Source organism: Colossoma macropomum, unplaced genomic scaffold, assembly GCF_904425465.1.
Source record: "Colossoma macropomum unplaced genomic scaffold, Colossoma_macropomum, whole genome shotgun sequence".
NCBI lineage: Eukaryota > Metazoa > Chordata > Actinopteri > Characiformes > Serrasalmidae > Colossoma > Colossoma macropomum.
Genome location: NW_023494786.1, coordinates 15,214,815 through 15,237,140, shown reverse-complemented (window position 1 = coordinate 15,237,140; position 22,326 = coordinate 15,214,815). Strand labels below are relative to the sequence as shown.

At 38.1% G+C, this 22,326-nt stretch overlaps 2 protein-coding genes across 2 annotated transcripts; one reads left to right on the top strand and one right to left on the bottom strand.

Annotated features, from left to right (window-relative positions):
* Positions 1 to 1,439: 1,439 nt before the first annotated feature.
* mmp20a (matrix metallopeptidase 20a (enamelysin)) lies at positions 1,440 to 8,237 on the top strand. The gene is made up of 10 exons (XM_036562000.1): positions 1,440 to 1,875; positions 2,879 to 3,114; positions 3,352 to 3,500; positions 3,653 to 3,784; positions 5,203 to 5,364; positions 5,453 to 5,561; positions 6,073 to 6,215; positions 6,354 to 6,510; positions 7,566 to 7,669; positions 7,752 to 8,237. The coding sequence occupies exons 1-10, from the start codon at positions 1,756 to 1,758 to the stop codon at positions 7,850 to 7,852; spliced, it is 1,413 nt and encodes a 470-aa protein (XP_036417893.1). The 5' UTR covers positions 1,440 to 1,755; the 3' UTR covers positions 7,853 to 8,237.
* A 1,550-nt stretch (positions 8,238 to 9,787) lies between these two features.
* Positions 9,788 to 21,521, bottom strand: npat (nuclear protein, ataxia-telangiectasia locus). The gene is given in 18 exon segments (XM_036561978.1): positions 9,788 to 10,304; positions 11,668 to 12,929; positions 13,112 to 13,202; positions 13,309 to 13,421; positions 14,470 to 15,825; positions 16,480 to 16,584; positions 17,096 to 17,192; positions 17,358 to 17,439; positions 17,589 to 17,680; positions 17,959 to 18,073; positions 18,225 to 18,300; positions 19,972 to 20,170; positions 20,172 to 20,182; positions 20,341 to 20,381; positions 20,491 to 20,569; positions 20,646 to 20,706; positions 20,918 to 21,036; positions 21,300 to 21,521. Coding segments are annotated over 18 exon segments (4,017 nt in total). The 5' UTR covers positions 21,337 to 21,521; the 3' UTR covers positions 9,788 to 10,223.
* Between the last annotated feature and the right edge of the window lie 805 nt (positions 21,522 to 22,326).

The following is a 22,326-nucleotide window of genomic DNA, read 5'->3' as shown; positions in this document are numbered from 1 at the left end:
CAACTCTGCCTGTGATTGGCTGAAGCTTCACCACTGCTTGAATAACACCATTCTCTACTCTGGATGTCTGTTCTATGAATTTATAAATGTAAAATGAAAATCTTTATAGTTTGTACGTCCCCTGGTGTAATCATTTACACTTAAACACATTCTGCATATAAGTTTCAGTAGCCTGAGTTCTAAACAGAACACATCGAGAGTTAGGAACCAGAGGGGAGTAACATTTCGGATAAAAAATAGTTTTATATTAAATTAAAGATATCTGTATAATGACAAAAACTTTTCTATACTAAAATACGAATGCAGTTTTAGGGGAAGGATGAATGTTAATGAACACAGAAGCACCAAAGTATGACTGAAAATTGTTTTTGCTTTCCTGTAAAAATTGTGAAGTATCACTTATGCCCCTCTGGTTCCAAGCCCTCAACATCAAAAACTGTTTAATAATCATTTAGAATGTCTACTGTATCTGAAGTTCATTGACCATCATTATTAGGGAGAATTCCACAGATTTTTTCAAAATTGTTTCAAATGTTTTTTTTTTTTTTGCATAATTAAATAGTCAAGATGTAAACAGTCAGTCAGAGTGGTTTGATGTGAAATGCTCCGTTCTAGAGAAACTTACAAAGTCAGACCTGTTCACAGTGGTTGTGATAGGAACTAGACATCTGAACTGTTTAATGCCTCTAAAAGCTCCCTCACAGAAAGCTATTACATGAAGTGGTTATGGATGCACTGACTGAGACCTGAGAAATTATTTTATTATATTTATCCCAAAATTATGATTTAAATGATTATTATCATTTATGATATTTGTGCAGTAAGTTTTGTCTAACATTTTTTTGCAATGCATTTATGGCACATGTGTACATGCATGGTGCTGTATGGAAAAATAGCCCCCCTCATTTTTTTTCATTATTAACATTACATATATAAACTACATATTTGAATCTGAAAACATATAAAAAGGCATATGTAGGTTCACTGGTCATTTTGGATAGTAAATAAAATGGCTGCATTAGTGTTACAAACATTGTGACCCCTGGTTCTCATCACCACCATCATAAAGAAATCAGACTCAGTAAGTTTCTCTACAGTGAACCGTTTCACATCAAACAACTCTGAATGACTTTGTTTACATCTCAACGATTGAATAATGCAGCAATTATGAAAAATCAGTGGAATTCCCCTCTAAATAAAACAGTGTCACATACTGTTATACGTCAGGCAAGATTTTCAAATGTTTATTAGTGAGCTCTCAAAATGAAATAAAGACATTCAATCAGATAAAGCCAACAGTTCATTATTTACCTGTAACTGCATGTTTGTTTATCATGGATGATGAAACATATTTTTTCTGAGGCCAAGAAAGGAACGTCAGTATGAATAATGGTTGTGGTCTTAGATAATATGACACACATACACACAGACAAGTGCATTTCACATGCGGTAGAGGTGTAAATTCCTCACTGTTCCAAATATAAATTTGCTTAAGCAGTATAACATCTTGACAGGGTGTAAAATCTCAAATCATTTTAATCACACTCTGATCATTAAACCTTCTGATGAAGCAAACAAGATGTGATCTCATGTGAGCTCTTGTTTTAGAGGTGTGATGACAGTAACCACTAAGTCCTTCAGGTAAACGCTGGTTTGAGGGCTTGGAGCCCACGTGATCTTTCTATCCTGAGCTACGGTGCCTTTTTTAAAGCCATAGAGAGTCTGTTTTTGAGAATATTATGGTGCTGGGTTAAAATGGGTAGGCTAAGGTCTTGGATCTCTTTGCTGAGTTGGCTAGTGATTGTGGACATTATGTGGAGCTCACCTGTTCCTCCAGAGTCCAGGCCGAGCTCAGAGGACATCCAGCATGCAGAGGTTAGTCGGAATTGATTCTTTTCGATTAAAATTATTTCTCCTCCATCTTTTATTTGCAGTGACGGGGATTTTCTAAAGCTCAGTGTGCTAAGTGTGTGAGTCACATCTGCTCGCTGAATGTGTTTTTCCTGAACACAAGTTTTTTTTTTGATGTGATACCTTCTCTAAATAAGTTCCTAACAGTTGATAATACAGTACTAACTTTTAAAAAGTCAAAATCAGAGGCTCCTCTCTGGAAATCTAAGTTGTGCTTGTCAAATGAGGCATCAAAGCTACTGTTATAATTACATAGACATGACTGTGCCTTTAAAGGGTTAAATTTCACCTTTTTTCCCTCAAAAGTTCAGTATCATTAATTCATTGAAAATTCACCAAAATCATTCTGGTTGTTTTGATGAAAAATGCACCATTCTAGAGAAAATTTGCCGTGTATAATGTCAGTGATGGGAACCGGGGGTCTGAAGTGTTTAAAGCCTCTTAGACGTACCTTATAGAAAGTTATTAGACAAAATGTCTATAAATACATTTCCTGATGCCATAACGAATGTTTTACCATAAAGTTTTTCGCCTTTAACCTATTTTTTGTGCAAACTTTTAGAAAACCAGGGTATTGTAAGGAAAGACTGTACCTAAAGAAAACATACTATCTTTACTATCATTTCAGCATTAACGTCACATGCAGACAAAAAACATTGTAGCTTCACTGCTTGTTTATGTAACAAACAAAAAATTAAAATTCTTGCCATTGTTGATGTTGCAACATTAAAAAGTTGGTATGTTTCTCTTAAACGGGCCATTTTCTTCTTTTTCTTCTGCTTGATTGTTTAAGTCAATTATGTTGAAATTTGGAAAAAAAATCTAGTTAACAGAGGGCAATTTAAATTTTAGAAGTTCAGTAATAAATTAGTGAATTATTGATTACACTATCCTGTATCTTGTCACATAACTAACTGCTTCACTTATGACCTCTGCCTATGACTGAACAGTAGGTTGTTGATTGCAGGAATACTTGAAGCAGTTCTATCACTTAAATGGAAGCCTTCGCAGGAAAAGGCATTCCGAGGCCATGGAGGAGAAAGTGAAAGAAATGCAGAGGTTTTTTGGACTGGCAGACAGTGGTCATCTGGATGGTCAGACCCTTGCCATTATGAAAAAGGCCAGATGTGGAGTACCTGACGTTGAGAATTTCAGCTTCTATCCAGGGCGACCCAAATGGAAGAATCACACCGTCACATACCGGTTTAACGTTTTGTCTTGTTTCTGAAGAAGCTATATAGCAGGCTTTGTCATTTCCTGACAGATCTTTTATGCAACAGTGTCATTTTAAGCTTTATACTTTGTTATTAAGCATTATAATACTTGTAATATTTTTTTAATGGAATTTTAGAGAACTTTGTTTATATTGTCAGGTGATTAGTATGATTAGTCTCAGAGCGTCTTTGCTCTCTCAGATTGCTAAATGTGTTTGTAATGCAGGATCGCAAAGTACACCACAGACCTGACGAGGAAAGAGGTGGAGACCTCTTTTCATTTGGCATTTAAATTATGGAGTGATGTAGTTCCTCTGAAGTTCGTCAGAGTAAGCCATGGCCAGGCGGACATCATCATCACCTTCACCAGAAAGGGTAGATCACTGTTACGTTTTCTAAATCAGTTCATGAAAACATGCTTGAATTAGTATCTTTTACTATTTGTAGTTTTTGTAGTGCAAAAATCTTTTCAACACTCGTGTCAGTACAAACAGACCACCTTTAAACTGGTACATGTCCTTTTAAAGCTCATGGAGACTTCTTCCCCTTTGATGGTCCGAGGGGAGTGCTGGCTCATGCCTTTGAGCCTGGAGAGGGTGTAGGAGGAGACGTGCACTTTGATGACGATGAGCTGTGGACGGTGGGCCGCAGGCAGGCAGGTATAACATGAAGAAAAGGTGTCAATTAATCATTAGCTGGGATGTATGGACTAACATGAGTCAGGTTACACTTATCAAAAATCACAAACAAAAGTTTTTTCTTTCCTGTTTACTCTTCTTTCCATATTCTTAGATGAGGGATGCCCAGTCAGCTCCTGAAAATCTACTACCCTACAGAGTTTAGTTCCAATATTAGACTATATTATCTTTAAATTCTAGGCTTATTGTTTGGTTATTAATCTTAGCACTCATTGTTCACTAACTACTTTTGGTACTAGTACTAATTCCAAAGTTCAGGTCCAATTTAGAATTTAGTTTCTGTAGTTTCAGTTAGGGTGGGGCGATATTGATAAAATTCAATATCATGATATTTTACAAATATATTGTGGTATCAGGTGATAGTTAAGTTAGCTTTAATTAAGTTAATACATCAGTATTTATAGTATGATTTTATATTAATAATATTTAGTATTTGCATGACTAAAGGGTTCTTTGCTTTGTTAAAGGGCTCCTTAGATTGATGGAGAATGTGCTGTAGAGGGTTCTATATAGAACCTTTTTTGAAAAGGGCTCTATATATCACCAATTTTGCAGTGTTAAGCCTGTAACAATAGAAAAACCTTTTTTGGTGCTATATAGAACCCTTTTCAAAAAGGTTCTATGCAGAATCATCTATAGCACATTCTCCATCAATCTGAATAACCTTTTAATGATGCAGAGAACCTTTGCAAAGGGTTCTATAGAACCATTTTCTTTACTAAAGAACCCTTAAGGAACCATCTTGTGTGGCAAAAGTATGTCTCACAAAACTGTGAAATAAAATGAAACGAAAATGAATCTTACACAAAACTGTAATTGTTAACTAGAAAAAAGAACATTTCCAGAAAGGCCACATACTTTTTTGTTCTTAATGGAATTTAAAGTGTTTTTATAAAATTAATCTGAAAAAAGTAAATGACAATAGTTAAATATGGGCCATTTGTTTAAGTGCACAAGATAGAAAAGAAAATAAAAACAGTACTTGGCAACAGGAACAAACCAAACCAAATGAACATCAAATGTTTAGAGTTCAGTTCCAAAGTTGAAAGTTGAAATATTACACTTTAGTTCGACTGTTAGAGTCTGTCGGTGTTTAGTTTAAATGTTCGAAATTTGTTCTAGTAGTTCCAATGTTAGAGTTCCAGAGGTTTGGCTAAGAGGTTTGATTACAGTTGGAAATAACCTCTGTGGGTTGGTAGATTTCCAAAAGTAATGTAGAACACCATCATAGATGATACATAAATGTTTTTCATATTATACAGCAAACATATCGTTAAATACAATGCAAATGAATGGCCAGTAATATGTATTCCAAACTCATGGGTTCGATTTGGTTATTATGCTTTTTTTAAATCAGTACTTTTCATTGGCTGCCGTAGGCTATGATCTGTTCACGGTGGCTGCCCATGAGCTTGGTCATTCCCTGGGCCTTCAACACTCCAAAGACCCATCTGCTCTTATGTTCCCCAAATACAAATACCTCAGTTCAGCCAAGTACAAACTCCCAGAGGACGATACTCTAGGGATCCAGTCACTGTATGGTGAGTAGACACTCTAACATAACATTGCTTAATATTCATATTCTAAGGAAACTGTGGTCAGTGTTTTATTGTAAGATGTCTTTTAAAGGAAAGAGCACTAAATACGTGGACACGCTGATCTCCAAGAAGTGTCATCCCAATTTTTCGGTCGACGCTGTGGCAGTGGTTGGAGATGAGACACTTTTCTTTAAAAACAGGTACATTTTGAATTCATTTCAGCATTGGTATAAGTCTCACTATACATTCAGAATTAAGAAGAAAATAAACCGACAAGAGATAAGAGCAGAGCAGAGCTCCAAAGCATGAATGCAGGAACCGCATGATGCTATCAAGACTGCACAGACCAAACGTCCCCAAAAAAGAATGTTCCCACCTTATTGAATCCAGGCTGTTCTGGAGGCAACCGAGGGTCCTAAATGGTCCACGATATGTGTACCTAATAAAGTGGCCCCTGTATGTTTAACTACTCAGATTTTTTATGCTATAACATCTTTTGAGACACATTCATATAATGCAGGGGTCTCAGACTCTGCTCTTGGAGGGCTGGAATCCAACACAGTTTGGTGATTTCCCTGCTCTCATGCACCAACTGAAACTGGTTATTAACTGCCGAGTTGAATCAGATGTAGAGAAAACACCAAACTGTGTCAGATTCTGGCCCTTAGAAACTGAAACTGATGATCCCTGATGTGTCTCTAACCTGTTTAGTCACTTATGGCTGAGGACAATGAGGAGATCATACTGGAACAGGCTGAGAGAGGGTCCTATAAGTAAATTTCTCCCAAGCATCATATCACCTGTGGATGCAGCATATGAGCTTCCAGCCAAAGGAGTGACTTTTATGTTCACAGGTAAAGGACATTCTGCTTTATAACTCACCAGGCCAAACCCTCACTTAGAGCTGCTAGGTCCCTTGGTTAACTGCATTTACACTGCATTTTACTACTGTACTATTGTACTAATGTGCTAATGTTTTATGGATGCATCAGGTCCTAAATACTGGGTGGTCCAGCAGTTAGGAATCAAGAGTTACTATGGCTCCATCTATGAATACGGCTTCCCAGTGAGAGTGAGGCGAATCGATGCTGCTGTTCACATCAGCAAATATGGCAAAACATACTTCTTCACAAGAGACATGTATTACAGGTGCTGAATTCCTTCAAATGCTAGAAAATTTGGTCTGTTAAAACCTGATGAAGATATTCACACCGTCTAAACTCTAAACCAGGGGTGTCCAATCTTATCCGCAAAGGGCCGGTGTGGCTGCTGGTTTTCACTCCAACAAAGCAGGAGCTCACTTGATGAAATGTTTGAAGACTGAGACCAACTGATTAAACAAGTAGAATCAGGTGTGCTTCAGCTTGTTTGGAGTCTGTGGATAATCTGCGGATAAGACTGGACACCTCTGCTCTAAACTGATGTTGTGACATGTTCTTTCAATTGTATGCTATTTTTTCCATTCACTGTTTTGTTTACACTTTACTATTTTGTTTAGAGCAGCACTATGTAAGAGTTTTTTTTGTTATAATTGAAAGAAGTAGCATTACTCAGGAAAAAAAAAACAAGTTAAAATATGATGTGCATGCGCTGCTGTGGGTCACCTTGTAAAGCCTGAAAGTAATTTAAAAGTCAGAGGTGTTGAGTCGGAATTTGTGGGAGTTTCTTAGACCACGTCATACATCTTTATGTCACACACACAGGCTCAGAAAGAAGGTCAGCTTAATGTTTAGGTCTCACATGCAAAATCAACATTATACTGATGCTGATATGTTGACCATAGTAGACAAGACACATCCTTCACCAAGTTTTTGAGTTCTCTATGAACACTCTTTTAATATATTCGCAATAATAAGATTCATCTGCTTGGGAAAGAGGTCCACAGCACAACTGATGCTGCAAAATGTTCTTCCACACATGGCATGCAATTATATATTTCCACCAGCGAGGTCGCCAAATCCCCAAAACTGACATAGTGTAGCTTTACATATTCTGTGAAATGCTACATACATTATTATTAATGCTAAATACATTATGTAATGTATGTTTTTTAGTGTTATTGTAGGCTATACAACCTGTATAAATCCTATTAAGCCTCCAATGGAATCACAGCTATTAATATCTTTAGTGCATTTCACGTGTAGACCTGAAAATGCAGGAGAAGTCTGTCTTATGTCTGCTCAGTGCTCTGCTCTGTACTGTAGATATGATGAACTCAGAAGAAGGATGGATCCTGGCTTTCCAAGGAAAATCCACACAGACTGGCCAGGCGTTGTAGGGAGAATCGATGCTGCTTTTGAACTGAGGGGTGGGTGAAGAGTTAGATTCTTTTGTTCTAGAGTTTTGTTCTACACTTTCTTCAGAAACATGTAACCATGTTTACTCAACAGGTGCTGTTCACTTCTTCAGTGGATCAAAGGCGTTTGTCTTTGATTACACAAAGGGCCGCGTCCTGTACGTTGTGAGAGCTAATGTTTGGCTCGGGTGTTAAGTGTAAAAAGACAAGGGACAGAAATCAACTGTGACCTCTGGAAGTTCAGGAAGGACAATAAAGATACGGATGAAATTTATTTCCACTTCAACTCTGAAATATCAGGATTAAGCATATGCTAGTTAACAGTGTTGTCATGCACTTGATGAAGCTTTATGCCAAAGAGCATGTCTTTGTATTGCCATGATAATGACATCTAAGATTTATTGTTTAAAAAAACAAAAAAATTATTATATAATTGTTCAACCATTTATAAGGATCTGCAATGTGACTGTTCAAGATGTACAACTCCTGGAATTTTTCTTTAAAACATTTACAAGGTTCTTTGTAGTACATCAGTTATGAGATCAGGGAGACAATACAAGTCACTTTTTCTTGCATAAGACAAACAGTACAGCTGGTTCTGATCAGCAGCATGCCAGTTCAAGCAAATGTGAAATGTGTATGCTTTGTGTTGCTTGAATAATCTGCATGTCATTTCTTATATCCACAGTACCATCGAAAGTGACCTGATACATGTTTATTTACAATATATTATTATACTTAATGGAAAATGGCTGCCTTATATAACATTTAATGAGTAACTGTAACTTTAAAGTATAAGTGTAACTTTTCTTCTCTAATATTATTGTTTTCTCATGTGTTTGGAATAAATATGGGACTTCAAATGAGACATAAAATTAAGGATTTAACTGCATGAATTCTAAGTCTTTAAAGAGAATTGTGTTTTTATTTGTTATTAAATGGAGTATATTGTGTCTGTTTTTGAATACTTTTTTCAAGCTTGTTTTTACTGTGGAATAAAATGAATACAATCAATATATCCTGTTCAGTTTATTGCGTACCCACACCAAAAGATGAGAAACCTAACCCTGACCTGAGACTTGGTGTAGTCACATTTATAATTTTGACCTTTTCATCAAGAATTAGTATTTGGAAACTTGTTCAGCATCTCAACTAAGAGCCATGTAGATCACTTTTCAGAGGCCTGTGTGCAGTGCTGTTCAGATGCCAGTGGAGAAAGAGAGGACACAATTACACAACTTCCACTGTGAAAAAACCTCTGTGGTCAGAAGCTCCGCATGTGCACTCCACTGCTGAAAAGAAAGAGCCAGCATTCTTTGTTGAAGGTAATCCTCCCTTCTGAAAATACAAAAGTAATTCTAAATCAGCCAGTTATTTAATATTATGTCTGTGTGTGCTCAATTTCCAAGCTATCTGCAGTATACTGAGAAAAGAAGGCAATCTCTGCAAAGTCTGTTACACATAAAGTCTGGCACTGGAATGTTGCACAATCCCTAATCAGATGGTAAAAGACTGATTCGCACTCTGGTAAATTTCAAGGGAAAACCTGGCCTCAGGCATTAGAAGATTTATGAGTGGAGGAATTACCATTGAGTTCAGTGCATTCTTTTATTTTTTTGTTTTTAGGTTCTAACAGAGCCTCACTTGCCCCATATAAACCACCCACACAACATAAGTGTAAGATGGGGCTTACTTAGATATGTTTTGCTTTATGTTGGTGAAGATTTAAAAAATAAAAAATAAAAAGGCTTAACACTTCTCCTCATGCCAGTCCTCATCTTCACATACTATATAGACATTAATGGGTTAACTAATCTACAGTGGTATGTTTTGTATGTCATAAACTGTCCTGGACAGTTTATGTTGTTCCCAGTTTTACCAAATGAGTTACAAATTAAGATCTTTGACATTAAATTTTGCAAAAGATGATTCCTTAATTTGTCCATTAATATGCAAGAAATCTAGTGATTTGATTACATTAACTTTTCCAGTAAAGCTGTTTCTGACCATCCTCTGGACATCCAAAAATAGCGCTTGCCCCTCTGGTCAAATACCATTTCCATCACCTATGCAAAATGTTAAACAAATAAAAACATCTAACTTCAGCTTCCAGTCCAAGTGCACTTTCATACAATGATGCCCCCTTGTGGCAATGCTGTCAAATTACTTCTAACCTTCAAAAAGGGGGGTGCACAGTCACATTTGTTTGTCAGGTTTGTTTTAATTAAAACAAAATTTTGTTTCAAATACATTTGAACTACATCAGAACATCACAAAACTGTCAGTGAAACTTTATGTTGGACATAAATACATTTTAGAGATTCTACACTGATATGAACTTTCAATTGAGGTACAGCATTATGGCAAAACGACTATACAATAACTGATCTGTACAATAACTTTCCCTGGGATAGTAAGGCATATACATATACAACAACTATACACAACTATGATGTGAGGCCTGAAATATAAGACAAAGTCCTGCCGGTCAGTTTTCCTGTTGGAATTATCTTTTCAGTTGCCTCCTCGGCAGACAGTTTTGAGTGCAGTGCTGAGCCTCTACTTCTCATTCATCGTAATGGAGGGACGACAGGAACTTGTCAACATCTAGGTCATGTGGAAAGGAGTCGAGCAGCTTCTTCTGCTTCTACAAGATAAAGAGACATTTCCGGAGACATTTTTAGAGTACTGTCCCTTAAAAACAAGTCTGCATGATTTCTGGGTTTGCAGTCCTTTGCCAATGCACAAACAACGATGCCTATTTTTTCAGTAACGCGTAATTTACTCATTGTTAAGGACAATTACATCAAATAGGGTCATTATCCAAGTCGGAAAGAGGAAAAAAATAATTATTAATATTTAATAAGAATGGTGGAATGTGTGAATGATAGCTGCCTATTGTTGGTGTAATAAATTAGATCAGAAGTGATACCCAGTAAATCCATTTATTCTCATCACCCTTTGCATCTTTGAAAGTTTATGCAACTATAAGGATAAACAAAATTTCTAGTAATTCAGTTGTTTAGGTAGTAGAACACAAGGGGGGAGTGTGTTATCATGAACAACATCACAGCTGCAATACGGTCACAGTAGATCACAGCCGTGATATTATTTGCAATAACACACAATCTTGAGATGTTCCATTGTTTTATACAACACTTCTGCAAAATAAAGGAAAAAGTAAAACAAAAGCCCTGAACATTATATCAAATATGCTTTTGTATGGACAATTTCTTCCATCAAAAACTAGCTTCCTTTTGCATTACAGATAAAGACAGTGCTGCGCTTTTTCAGTATTTACCAGATTAACTTGAATGTTGTTTTTGTTCCTGCCAGTCTGTAAAACATTTCACAGACCGTCTTGTACGCAAGATCGTATTTTGCTGGTTTGTTTAGTTGTTGTGACATCACAGCTACTGATCGAAAAGATTCAACAACAGGTTTAGAATTTTCTTAAGTGCTAAAGTAGAAAATTCGTAAACGTTGTCTGCAGTGTGAAGTGAGTTGCTACTTGAGTTGCTACACCAACTGGTGCTCAGCAGAACGATACAGTAATTGTGGGGAAAAAAAGAGCTGTTATCACAAATAATAGAGCACGTAGAATGCTTCTTAACCAGATGGTCGGAACTATAAAATCTGAAATTGTATAAAATGTTATAATGCATTTTCCTTAAAATTACACTTGGTAACATAACTTCTTAGTTGAAAGTAAATACATACACCCGCACAGTGATACACAGGGTTTTTTTTTCAATTGTGAGAAAATATGTGATGAGAACAAAGATTTCTGAAATCTGAACTGCAGAATTATGAAGACATCATGTTGGCAACTCCAATATGTTGTCAAGTCCATAACACATATATGTTAAATTTGTTGCATTCTCAATATTCTATAAGTATTCTGCATCCAATACCCAATTCATCACACAAGAACATGGATTGTGTGGTGGGTGATAGTTGGACCTCTGGAACTGATTCTTTTGCAGCAAACAAACACAAATTCCACTTACCTTAGCTTTCTTCTTGCTGCCGGATGATCCTGAAAGCGGTAGTTCTTTCTTTGTTGTAGGGCTTGGTTCTGTGTGTTTGCGTTTCTTCCCTTTGAAAGCACTGGATTTAGCTGCGGCAGCCTCCTCCTGGCGCAAGCTGTCTTTTAAAGGCCCTCCTGTTCTGGCTGCACGAGACAGTATCATGAGGGTATGGGCGGCCATGTTGATGCTGTTCTCACTCCCTGCCTCACTGGCTGGGCTGCATGATGGAATATCAGGTGTGGCAGGAGGAACCAGATGTTTCGGGGTGCCTTCTGCTTCCCGTCCGAGCCTCTGCTTTGAGGGAGTCCTCAAACCATCCAGGTAGTCCTCCTGGAGGCGACCTAATCCAGGCGTTCTTGGAAGTGGAAGGTCCGAGCAGCCAACTCCTTTTCTCCTGGGCGTGGTGGCAGTAGGACTTTGGCTCTGAATGTCCTGCAGCATCTCTGCTGCCTGCTTGGTAAGTGGGCTGGTCTTGCAAATAGGTTTACCAGACACACCCTGAGATGCAGGTGTAGAGGGTCTTACTGTAGAAGACACAAAATTTTCCGCTGTTGCCTGATGCAGCTCTCGCCTTCCTACTTCGTTTTCCTTGTTCGCAGTGATGCCGGGTGAGTCCTGTGAGGAGCTGCTCTCAGAAGGTACCTCTGGGGTATTTGGGGGCCTTCTTTCATGTGATTCCTCTTGTGAAGTGTTTTTCATGACTGTACTTGACTTGTGCCTTATAGACTGAGGTGAAGACTTTAAACTCTGTGCCGTGTCTGCTGATACAGTCGGACCATCTTCTGTATTTGATGTGAGCTGTGATCTTTGTCTTGACTCTGATCTAACAGATGGATCTTGCTGAGTGGCACTGGTTGAGGAAGTGCTGATATTAGCAGCCATATCAGTTCCCATTTCTTTCTCCGCACTTTTTTTAGGCTCTGTTTGCTGCTGATGTACAGAAGCCTTCTCCTTTGTCCCCAAACTGTGACTTGGCTCTGGTGATCTTACTGTCTCTACCCTCTTCTTGGCACCACTGCTGGCCAAAAGAGAAGGCTGGATCCGATCTGTCCTTGTGCGCTCTTTTACTCCAGGGGAAGCTGTAGCAGTAGTGGTATTGCTTGTTTTATTAGTCTGGTCAGTGTTCTCATCAAAGCAAAGTATTCTCCGATGTCCAGGGCTCACTCCAGTACTGCTCTTTAGCTGCTCTAAGCTTTGAGAGGGGTTTGAAACTTGCCCAGATCCAGGTGTTACAACCTTGCCTGAAAAGTATGAAGGTTCTACCTTTTAATACCTTCTATACATTAGAGTAATTGGGGGATGGGGGGGTGTATACTTCAGAAAAGCATTATTGTCTTAAGCATCTATGTTAGAAAACAAATATGCTTGCTTTAACATGGTACATTTCTCTATTTCTTGTTTTGGAAATCTCTAAATGCCTTACCTAGCTCCACATTGTCCTTAGGCAAAAGTTTAGATTTTGATACAACTTTTGCAGGCTGGTTCATAAGTGTCGGACCAGGCAAAGCCAACATCTGTAAAACAAAACGTTAATCCAGTTCACTTCCTTTTTACTCCCTCAAGCAGGAAAGATGCTTAATTTTCACCAAAAATACCCTCAAGTCTACCAGAATAACATACCTGATTGGACAGTACAGTGAATTTTCCCGTGTTGTTCTGTCCAAAGACAGACACAGGAACCGCCATATTTTGTATCATAGGTTGAACTGGTGAAGAAATGATGATGGCGGATGCTAAAGAAATAAACAGATATATGTATTTCAATACTCTACTGTTCAATACAAGCCTCTCAATTGAACACACTGGGTCAAATAAAGTATTCAGTTAAATTCTGATTATATTTCATGAAGGAGATAAAAATTAAACAAAAACACCCACAATGAGGACAGACCCTCCTTCCTCCAACATTATTGCTTCCTCTTTATCTTAAAATTGAGAAAAGTGAGGAAAGGCACACTGCCTGTAAGCATACATTAGCTTGGGGCTAGCACATTATTCTAAAATATTGTGCCTTTATAATGTTGAATGTTGTAATAAACTGAAAGAAACATCAACATGTTGACTTAAGGCAGACTTTTTGCTGCATCTAAAAAGGTACTGAATCAAGACATTACTGTATTTCAAACTGAATTACTAATCTTGTAAATCATTACACCCCTAATACATTCATATATATATATATATATATATATATATATATAAAGAGCACAATAAAGACATACAATCACAATGATGGCAAAAATAGACTGCAGGTAGGCAATTGTGTGTATGAGCAATATGCCTGTCACCATTATAAGATTATTGCCTGATCACAAATATTTGAACTGACTGCAGTTATTTGAACAGACACAATTGTTTTCCACTGTTCTTAGCTTTCACATTCATATGTTTACATCATAAACTGTCATTATGTAAACTGGTGCATTATTATCAGTTGGTTGTAAAAGAAAATACATTTATTGAGACCATCATGGGTCTTACAAAAACAATGACAGTTCTATGTTCTGACCGGTGCTATAACATCTTTAAAGTGCAGTGGTGAGTAATATTTGTTTATTTGAGCTCACACTCTGTCAGTCTTCAGTTGGGAGCTACTAAGTATTAACAGCTAGGACATAAGATAGCCAATCAATCCATCTAGCCACTTTAGACTTGTATTTTAGTAGAGGCATACAATGAAAAAAGAAACAAACAAATTGTTAATCGCAATTGTTTATATGGCAATCATCAGCTAAAATTTCATCATTGTGACAGGCCTAAAGAGCAGTTTTTTTGACTTACCAGGTGAAAAGGTTTGAGGTGCATTGGCTGCCATGGTAACAACAGCCCGTGATCGAGGTGGCGTTGCCACCAACTGTGATGCACATGTTGTTGCTCCTTGTGCTGCACTACTTGGAAGTAGCATCATACCAGAGTGCTGATCAACTGTAGCTGCTGGATCTGTAACAACAAAATAGCTGCTTTGTCCTCCAAATGTTGCGCTAGCAGGTAACAGCTGGATGAATCCGGCCTCCTGACCAGCCACGTTCTGTAGTCTGGCCTGTGACAGCTGTGAGCTGTTTATCGTCGGTGCTCCAGCAGCTTCAGCCCCCTGTAAGCTGCTCACTGCCTGCGCGGTCTCCTCTGGAGTTATGGAAGAGGTTGGCACAGGCAGAATCTTAGCTGGAGATTTGGCTGGAGAGGAGAGGAAGATGGTAGGGATGCAGTCACCGCTGATGCTGGAGACTGCCTGGTTTAGAGCAGAGTCACTGTTCTGCTCTTCGTGTTCATCGCTGATGATGATCTTCAAAGCCACTATCTTATTGGGGTCAGGCTCTGTGGTTTGGGACTGAGAAACATGGACTGTAGCAGATGGAGTGGAGGTGACTGCAGAACAAGGAGTAACTAAAGTCAACGGTTCGGAGGAAGTGCCTCGTGGACTGCTGGGCTTGGCGTCTTTTTCCTGTGTGCCTAGTACAGGAACCTTATTTGTCGCAGGCTGCTGAGATGATGTCTTGCTAGGAACATTTGTAATGTGCGTCAATCTGTGGTGGGATGGCTCATCTGTGCTTTGACCTGAAGCTTCAAGACCTCCTTGTGTACCAGTATTCTGTTTTGCAGCTTTTTCTGCTGCCTTCTCCTTCTGCAGTCCAGAGGCATCTGCTCCAACACTGGGAGTAGGTTCTCCTTGGTTGTTAGATACTGAGACCTTTTTTCTACTCCTATCACTGGTGACCTCAGTGGTCTGAGAGCTCTCCTGAAGCACTGGTTGTGTAATCTTCTGAGGACTTGATGCAACTGACTTCTCTCTAGTTGGTTCATCCACCTCCATGCTCATTCCCTCTTCAGACAGAGAGCAGCTTGATGTATTTTGATCAGAGGATTCTGAGTCTGCTTTCTTGTTCACCTGCCCCCTTGGGGTCAAACTAGTGGCCTTTGCCTGTTTACTGCTGACTGAAACTTTGTTCCTGCTGGTTCCTTTTTTTGCACATGTTGTTCGCTTAGTAAGTAGATGTGACTGAGAAGCTTCCGGAACTGGCCTGCCTGTGCTAAGAGGAAGGCTTGACTTCCTTTTGCTTTTTGTTTCCTGAATGGTTTTGCTCCTTAGTTTCCTTGTAGTGCTTTCTGCACCTGATGTGGAATCTTCATGTCCAGTGCCTTAAGAGCAGGAAAACAAAAAACAATGTCATTCATCTGATGCTGAGAGATTTTGTGCATCAGACCCAGTACTTACATAGTTACATCTAACTAGCAACTGTCTTTTTTGATTATTTTCCACTTTTCCTCAGAATCTAGTTATGACCATTTCCAGCTTCTAGCTAGGGCTCTCTCCATCACATGATGCTGCAAAGCTGGCAGGGTAAAGGCTAGCATGTGCTTCCTCTGAGTCACATGAAGCCAGCCCCCGCAGCTGTCCTAACAGTCACTAAAGCAACGTCAGTGGACAGCTCAACATGATTGAAGGAGTATACTAACTGCCAGCTCTGCTACATCAGGACGACCATGCTGACTAGCATCATGCTGAATGATGGGACAGAGGGAGAGCCGATTAGTCTCACTTGGACTCCACGACTGATGGCTGATGCTTAACTCTCTTAACGTGGAATTGACCTTCTTACATTAATCTGGATCTCAAATATGAGAAATTTGTGAAAACAAGTATTTTTAACTTTGTGCCAGATAGGCTTGTTTTTTTTCGTTTTTTTTAAATGCTGTTGATTGGTTCCATGATCTAAAATTGCCATGGCAAATCCCAACAACTATACATTCACCACAATGACTCCTCTATCTGACTGCAGTTCCACAGTTTACCTGTACCTGTAGCACTGTCTGCATGGCCAGTCTCATCACTCTCCTGTGCACTGTTGCTGAGATTACCATCAGTCTGCTCACTGCCCTCAGCTGTCTTACTTTTTCCTTTAAAACGAAAGCATGAATAACTAATCAATATTTACATATTACATACAGCTGTGCAAGAGTTTGAAGACTCTTGGTCATATTACATGTTTTGTTGATTTTCTAAGTGAACACACATAACATCCACAGTAATAATAATATTAATAACATCCTCAACAGAGAACAAAGATTTTCTGCAAATTTTAGAGCACACTTTCTATTTATTTGCATGTTACGTCTAAAATACAATATTTCACTTTCGCAAAGGCCAAATTTTAAGGAGTTATTATTATTTATGGAATATTTTTTTAATAATAATTCAATAAATAGACAGTAACTGCATTGAAACAGGCAAAAGCGTGTTTTCAACAAAACGCAACGAAATGTCATTTGAACAGAGGTGTCTGAACTTTTATATACTAAATATATTTAATGTAGTTGAAAACTATTTAAGATCAAAACTGGATAAAGTCATCATAATAGCACTAGTATTATAATAGATATTTACAGAACTTAGAAGGTTGTATCTTACCATAATCGAAGAGATCAAAGAGAGCCTGAAATGCTGGGTCTGACTCTGTCTGCTCGAGGATGTCCTGGATGGCATCATCAGTCATATGAATTTCTCCCTAATTACAAAGTAGTAGAAATTCATCACTGTGCATTCTATTTTGTTCCTATTAAGTATTTTACACACATGCAGAAAGGTTTAAATCTGTGGCTCAAGTATAAATGATGGCTCCATTACATTAATACTACAGAGAAACAAATAAATGAACATATGAATAGCTCACCTGCAGACCCAGTATTTCATCTATAGACTGCTCCTGCTCCACTGTGCTGCACGCAGCCTTTGATATCTGCGGGCTGTTATCACTGTTAACGGAAGAATGCAGATTTCAGAAACTCTTTTTTGAGCACTGACAGCATGATAATGTGAAATTGAAATGTCTTACCAGCACAGCACAGACAATAATTATAATAAGTGCCTGTAACAATGTTTGCATGTTGGTGAAATTATTTACCTTGCCAAAATTTTGTTGATATTTTCAGCAAGCTTTTCTTGTAAGGATCTGTCATTCAGAATCTTTTCTCGTGCATTCTCGATCACCATTTGCTATGAAAAAAATGACACGCTCAATCACATAAAGGTGTACGCTGGAAATTAAACAAAGAAAGCACACAGTAATTTCCTGTTATTTTGTTTGCATCCATAGACAGGCAGACTATTTCAAGCCTGTTCTTATGACTCTGTTGAAATTTATGACTCACTGATAAGAACAGCATAAACAAGGACAGAGATTTACAATGTTTTTCCAAGTTACTAACTACTGGTTCGTCAAGTTTGTCATTCTAAAGCAATAATGTGAATTTAAAAACTTTATCTGGGCTCACAGATAAGTTTTCCGTCACAGTCTCCTGGCTCTGGGATTCTACATTGAGAGTGCTGGACACCACAGTGCCTCTGCTAGTTCCAAACTGGCCTCCACTCCTTCGTCTAGGAGAGTCACTGTAATAACACACAAGAAGAATACTTTTTCATGTGAGGCTTAATAACACAGTGAGAGTGACTGAAATTATTCAGAGCTTGTTATGCAGACTCCAGTATCCATTTTCAAAACTATAATTAAGAGTTACTGACATCAACAGCTTTGTCTTACCATTTCCTGCGGGCTGGAGAAAGTGGTCCTGGAGTAAATCTATGATCAGGTAGTATAATTTGCAAAGTTGAATCTCCTGTTTAAAAAAAAATAATAGTAAAATAAAAAAATAATAACAATAATAATAATAATAATAAATAATAATGTACATAATATGGACACCAAAAATACAGCTGGGATAGAATAGTTCAAAGATTCTACATATGACATTTTAAACATATATATATAGCAGCAAACAACTATTTTCTATGTCAAGATATAGTGGAGTAATGGCGTCCCAAGCAGAGAACGAGGTCGCACCCCCTCTGTGTAATCCAAGCTTCTTTGTTTTTTGTTTTCATAGCCAGTCCAGCCGCACATGCATGTTAGTCCCTCCCAACGTTTTGTTTTGCCCTCCCCAACAGACAAAGACAGTGACCACCCACACAGCATTGTGTATGCAAGATAGCGGGGTGCAGTAGCAAACGTTCAGGTGACAGCGACCCTCCAAATATTCTTCCACTGAATATTCTTCAATGTTGACAAGGCTTTCGAATATTCCTCCATATCAAGAGTTGGAAGTTGGCTTCCTATTTTGCATTTTCTCATTTCACTAAGTCGTGCAGCAGTTCCATCCTTCGCCTGAATGTAACTGCTGCACTATTTAAGGTCAAACAGAAAAATTCAAACAAGAAGCTGGCGAAAAGAAACTGACTTCGGCTTCATCGTGAGAGTTGAACAGCATGAAAAGGGATGAGGAGGTTGCTCTGTTTCTGCCTGACAGGTGGATGACATTTACTTATTTTTGCTGCTTTACAGAACCAATAAGTCAGTATTGTTTTGTGACATGTACTAATGTTTGTCATAGCATCAGCTTAGCTTCACAGCAGCAACTGTAGCGACAGTTTGCTGACCCACAACCTCGCTAATGTTAGTTACATTACTTGCTGTGTCTTTGTTCCCTCTAGCTCTATCATGGTATTTGTCTGTACAACGTTTGTAAACGGTTTTATAGCCACGAAGATCTAAAAAACAAGTTTGCTAGTCCTGTGTTGTTCACTCTGGCAATGCACGTCCATGAGTCTGGGGAGCGGAGCCTCTGAAAGGGAGGGGTGTATATGTTCTGCTATTGAGTTACAATATTAATAGTTGTTCTCCAGAATCATAAGGTGCGCCTTTAATACACAAAAAGAGACAGCTCACAAAGTAGTTCTGGGCAGTATTGACAAAATTCAATGTTATGACATATTTAAAATATATCATAATATTATATGATCTTTTAGTTACCATCAATAAAGATAAAAAATAGCACTAATAACATTTAACAATGTTAATATCACTACATTAATATAAGATAACATAAGATAATGAGCCTATGCTTCCTGAGTTATGCTGGGTTACATGCTTAAATTATGCTATTCTAATTCTATTAAAATTAAAAGAAACCTGACAATCCAGAAAGAAAGCAAATTTCACGAAAGAAAATATTGACTTTTTTTTTATGAATTTTATACTCCTTCACAAACAAGCAAATGGAAGCAAATGGAAGCCATGGGTAAAGTGCACAAAAAGAATTAACAAAACCTAGAAAAGTGCTTGGCAACAGAGACGATTCTTGTTTGTCTATCAAATCTATCTGCATACTGCTGCAACTGGAAATGCAATCGTATGGTATGTCAGTATCACTGTTTAGTGGTACAGACAATATAATGCCTTGCTAAGTCTCAAACCTATCAAAATCTCAAAAACCTTTATTGTTATGCTTCACCTGGCTGAGAGAGGCTGACGGTAGAGGGTCTGGTCTGCTGGGAGGTGTAACACACTGGCGTGGAGTGTCCAAGCATGCCCTGAGGAGCTGGGATAGGACTGGAGACACAGTTTCCAGGAGTAGATACAGACAGGCACACAGTGCTAGAAGACAGAGATGCGGACAGGGCCCTCTGACGCCGCATATTCTGAATGCTGTTTCTGGGTGCGGACTGTTAACAACACAAGAAAGAAGACCTTTGTATCACAGATTTTGAATATTTTCTTTAAACAGATAACACAAAACACACGGTACCTATTTTGCCTGTACAGCAGATAAACCACTTAATCACAATCAATTTTCTAGAGGGAACACAACTATGCAACTTACGTCGCTGGATTTGTTGAACAGCGGGAGAGTTTTGCATAGATCTGTGAAGAAAAAAGCAGGAATTTAGATCCTTTTACTGAAGAACCTAAACTGAACACAAATAAATATAATAAATTTAAACCAAAAATAAACCAACTGCTTCTGCCTTACTTGATCTGATTGAGTGTGAAATCCAACCTTTTCCACAATGATGTCATCATGGCTGGTATTTGATTCTCCTGACACGTTTCTGCAAAAGATGCATCTAAATTGAATTCTCACAAATAGATAAAACTATCATATATTATCTTCTGTAAGATGCGTACCTTTTGCTTTGACAGCAACATATTCGTTTAAAATCGTGGTCAGGTTCTTCCCAAAAAGAGACTGCAAAAACAAGATTGGCAGATAATAATGAAAATAGCCAGTTCCACAAGGGGTATCTTACATGTACTTTACAAGACCGATTAAGAGCAGCACTTAAGCAAAGCTTAGGACTGTATTTCTCCAACCTGACCCAGGATGATAATTTTACAGAAGTTCTCATGAGTTTAGTATGTTTGGCAGATAGAAAGAACTGATAAACAAAAGCACGTACAAAAACACAGGCGGGGATCGCTCCATCCTCAGAAGTGTGTTCAGCATACTCCCTCAGGTTAGGACTTTCAAGGATAAATGCTCGACAAGTGGCAGTCAGCCCTTCCTGCTGGAGATACCCTACAAAAAACAAGGACACATCACTAACCTAACTAAGCTAGCTAACCTATACAGAGTAGAACAGACAGTCTGGCAGGCTGCACAGAGACCGCTTCAGAGCAGCAACCTGCAAATTCAGAGATCGCTGTCCAGCAAGAACCGGCTTAAAACAATACAAAACCCTCAAAGCCAACCCAAAGAATCATATCCGTCGTTTACATCCGTTTTCTTGCTTACGGCGACCACATAAACAACGTAGTTCAGAAATGTCTGACTGAACTCACCAAGTACAAGTCTCGCCACATCTGATGGCAGCAACATGTTTATGTGCTGGTTATGTATCTATGGTGTGTTATGTATTATCTCACAAGGACGAATACTTTATAGACACGAGTTTTATGAACGAAATTAGTACAAAACGACATTTTACTGTTTAATTATCGCAAAAATAGCGAGTCGACTCGAAGAGTCCATAAAGCGAAAAGGCGCGGAAAGGCTTCGCTCACCCGGATATTGTCGTCTGCACAACCGTAAAGAGAAGGGAAATGTAGTTTTTCCGGTTTTTAGAGCGTTCAGAAGTTTCAGGATAGTGTTTGTTAATCCTTCATAAATATCACCCCTGAAACAGTATAGTCTCAAAATATAACTCACAAGTAGAGAATATATGTAACTTTTGTGGTGAAAAAAATGAATATCTTGAACTTTATCTTTTTCAACTGTTTCCAGTCTAAGAATTTTTGGTATGATGCTTTTCAGTTTATGTATGTACATTTTTTATATATCATTATTATTTTTGATATTATTCTTTCTTGTATCCTTTATTTAAACTTCTGAATTCTCATTGTGAATTATTGTTATACTGATACCCTGTCTCTGATGATTACTTATTCCTCTAGCAATAAAAAAGAACATTTAAAAAAAAATAGTGTTTGAGTTCTTTGTTAATATCAGTGCAGTTTCACGACTGTGATATCCATTAGTAACTCAATTACTGTTCATGCATTTTGATAAAATGCCACTATATTATCAGCCGGAAGTGATGTTATTACAGGAGCTGCATTTTGCCATAAATAAATATGCTTGCAGAATTTTTTTACTGGGAAACTTTCACCCTTGCGAAAATTCTGTTGAAAATAGGACTGAAAACAGGATTCCTATTCCATGAGAAGACACCATTGTCTATGGTTATGATGACTGAATTTTCTCCTGCAGGCCACATAAGTTTGCTCAGCAAACAATTTCAGGCCTCATATCTACATGGCACATATGTCACTAGAGCTAAACGATTGGGGTTTTCTGATCAATGTTGTG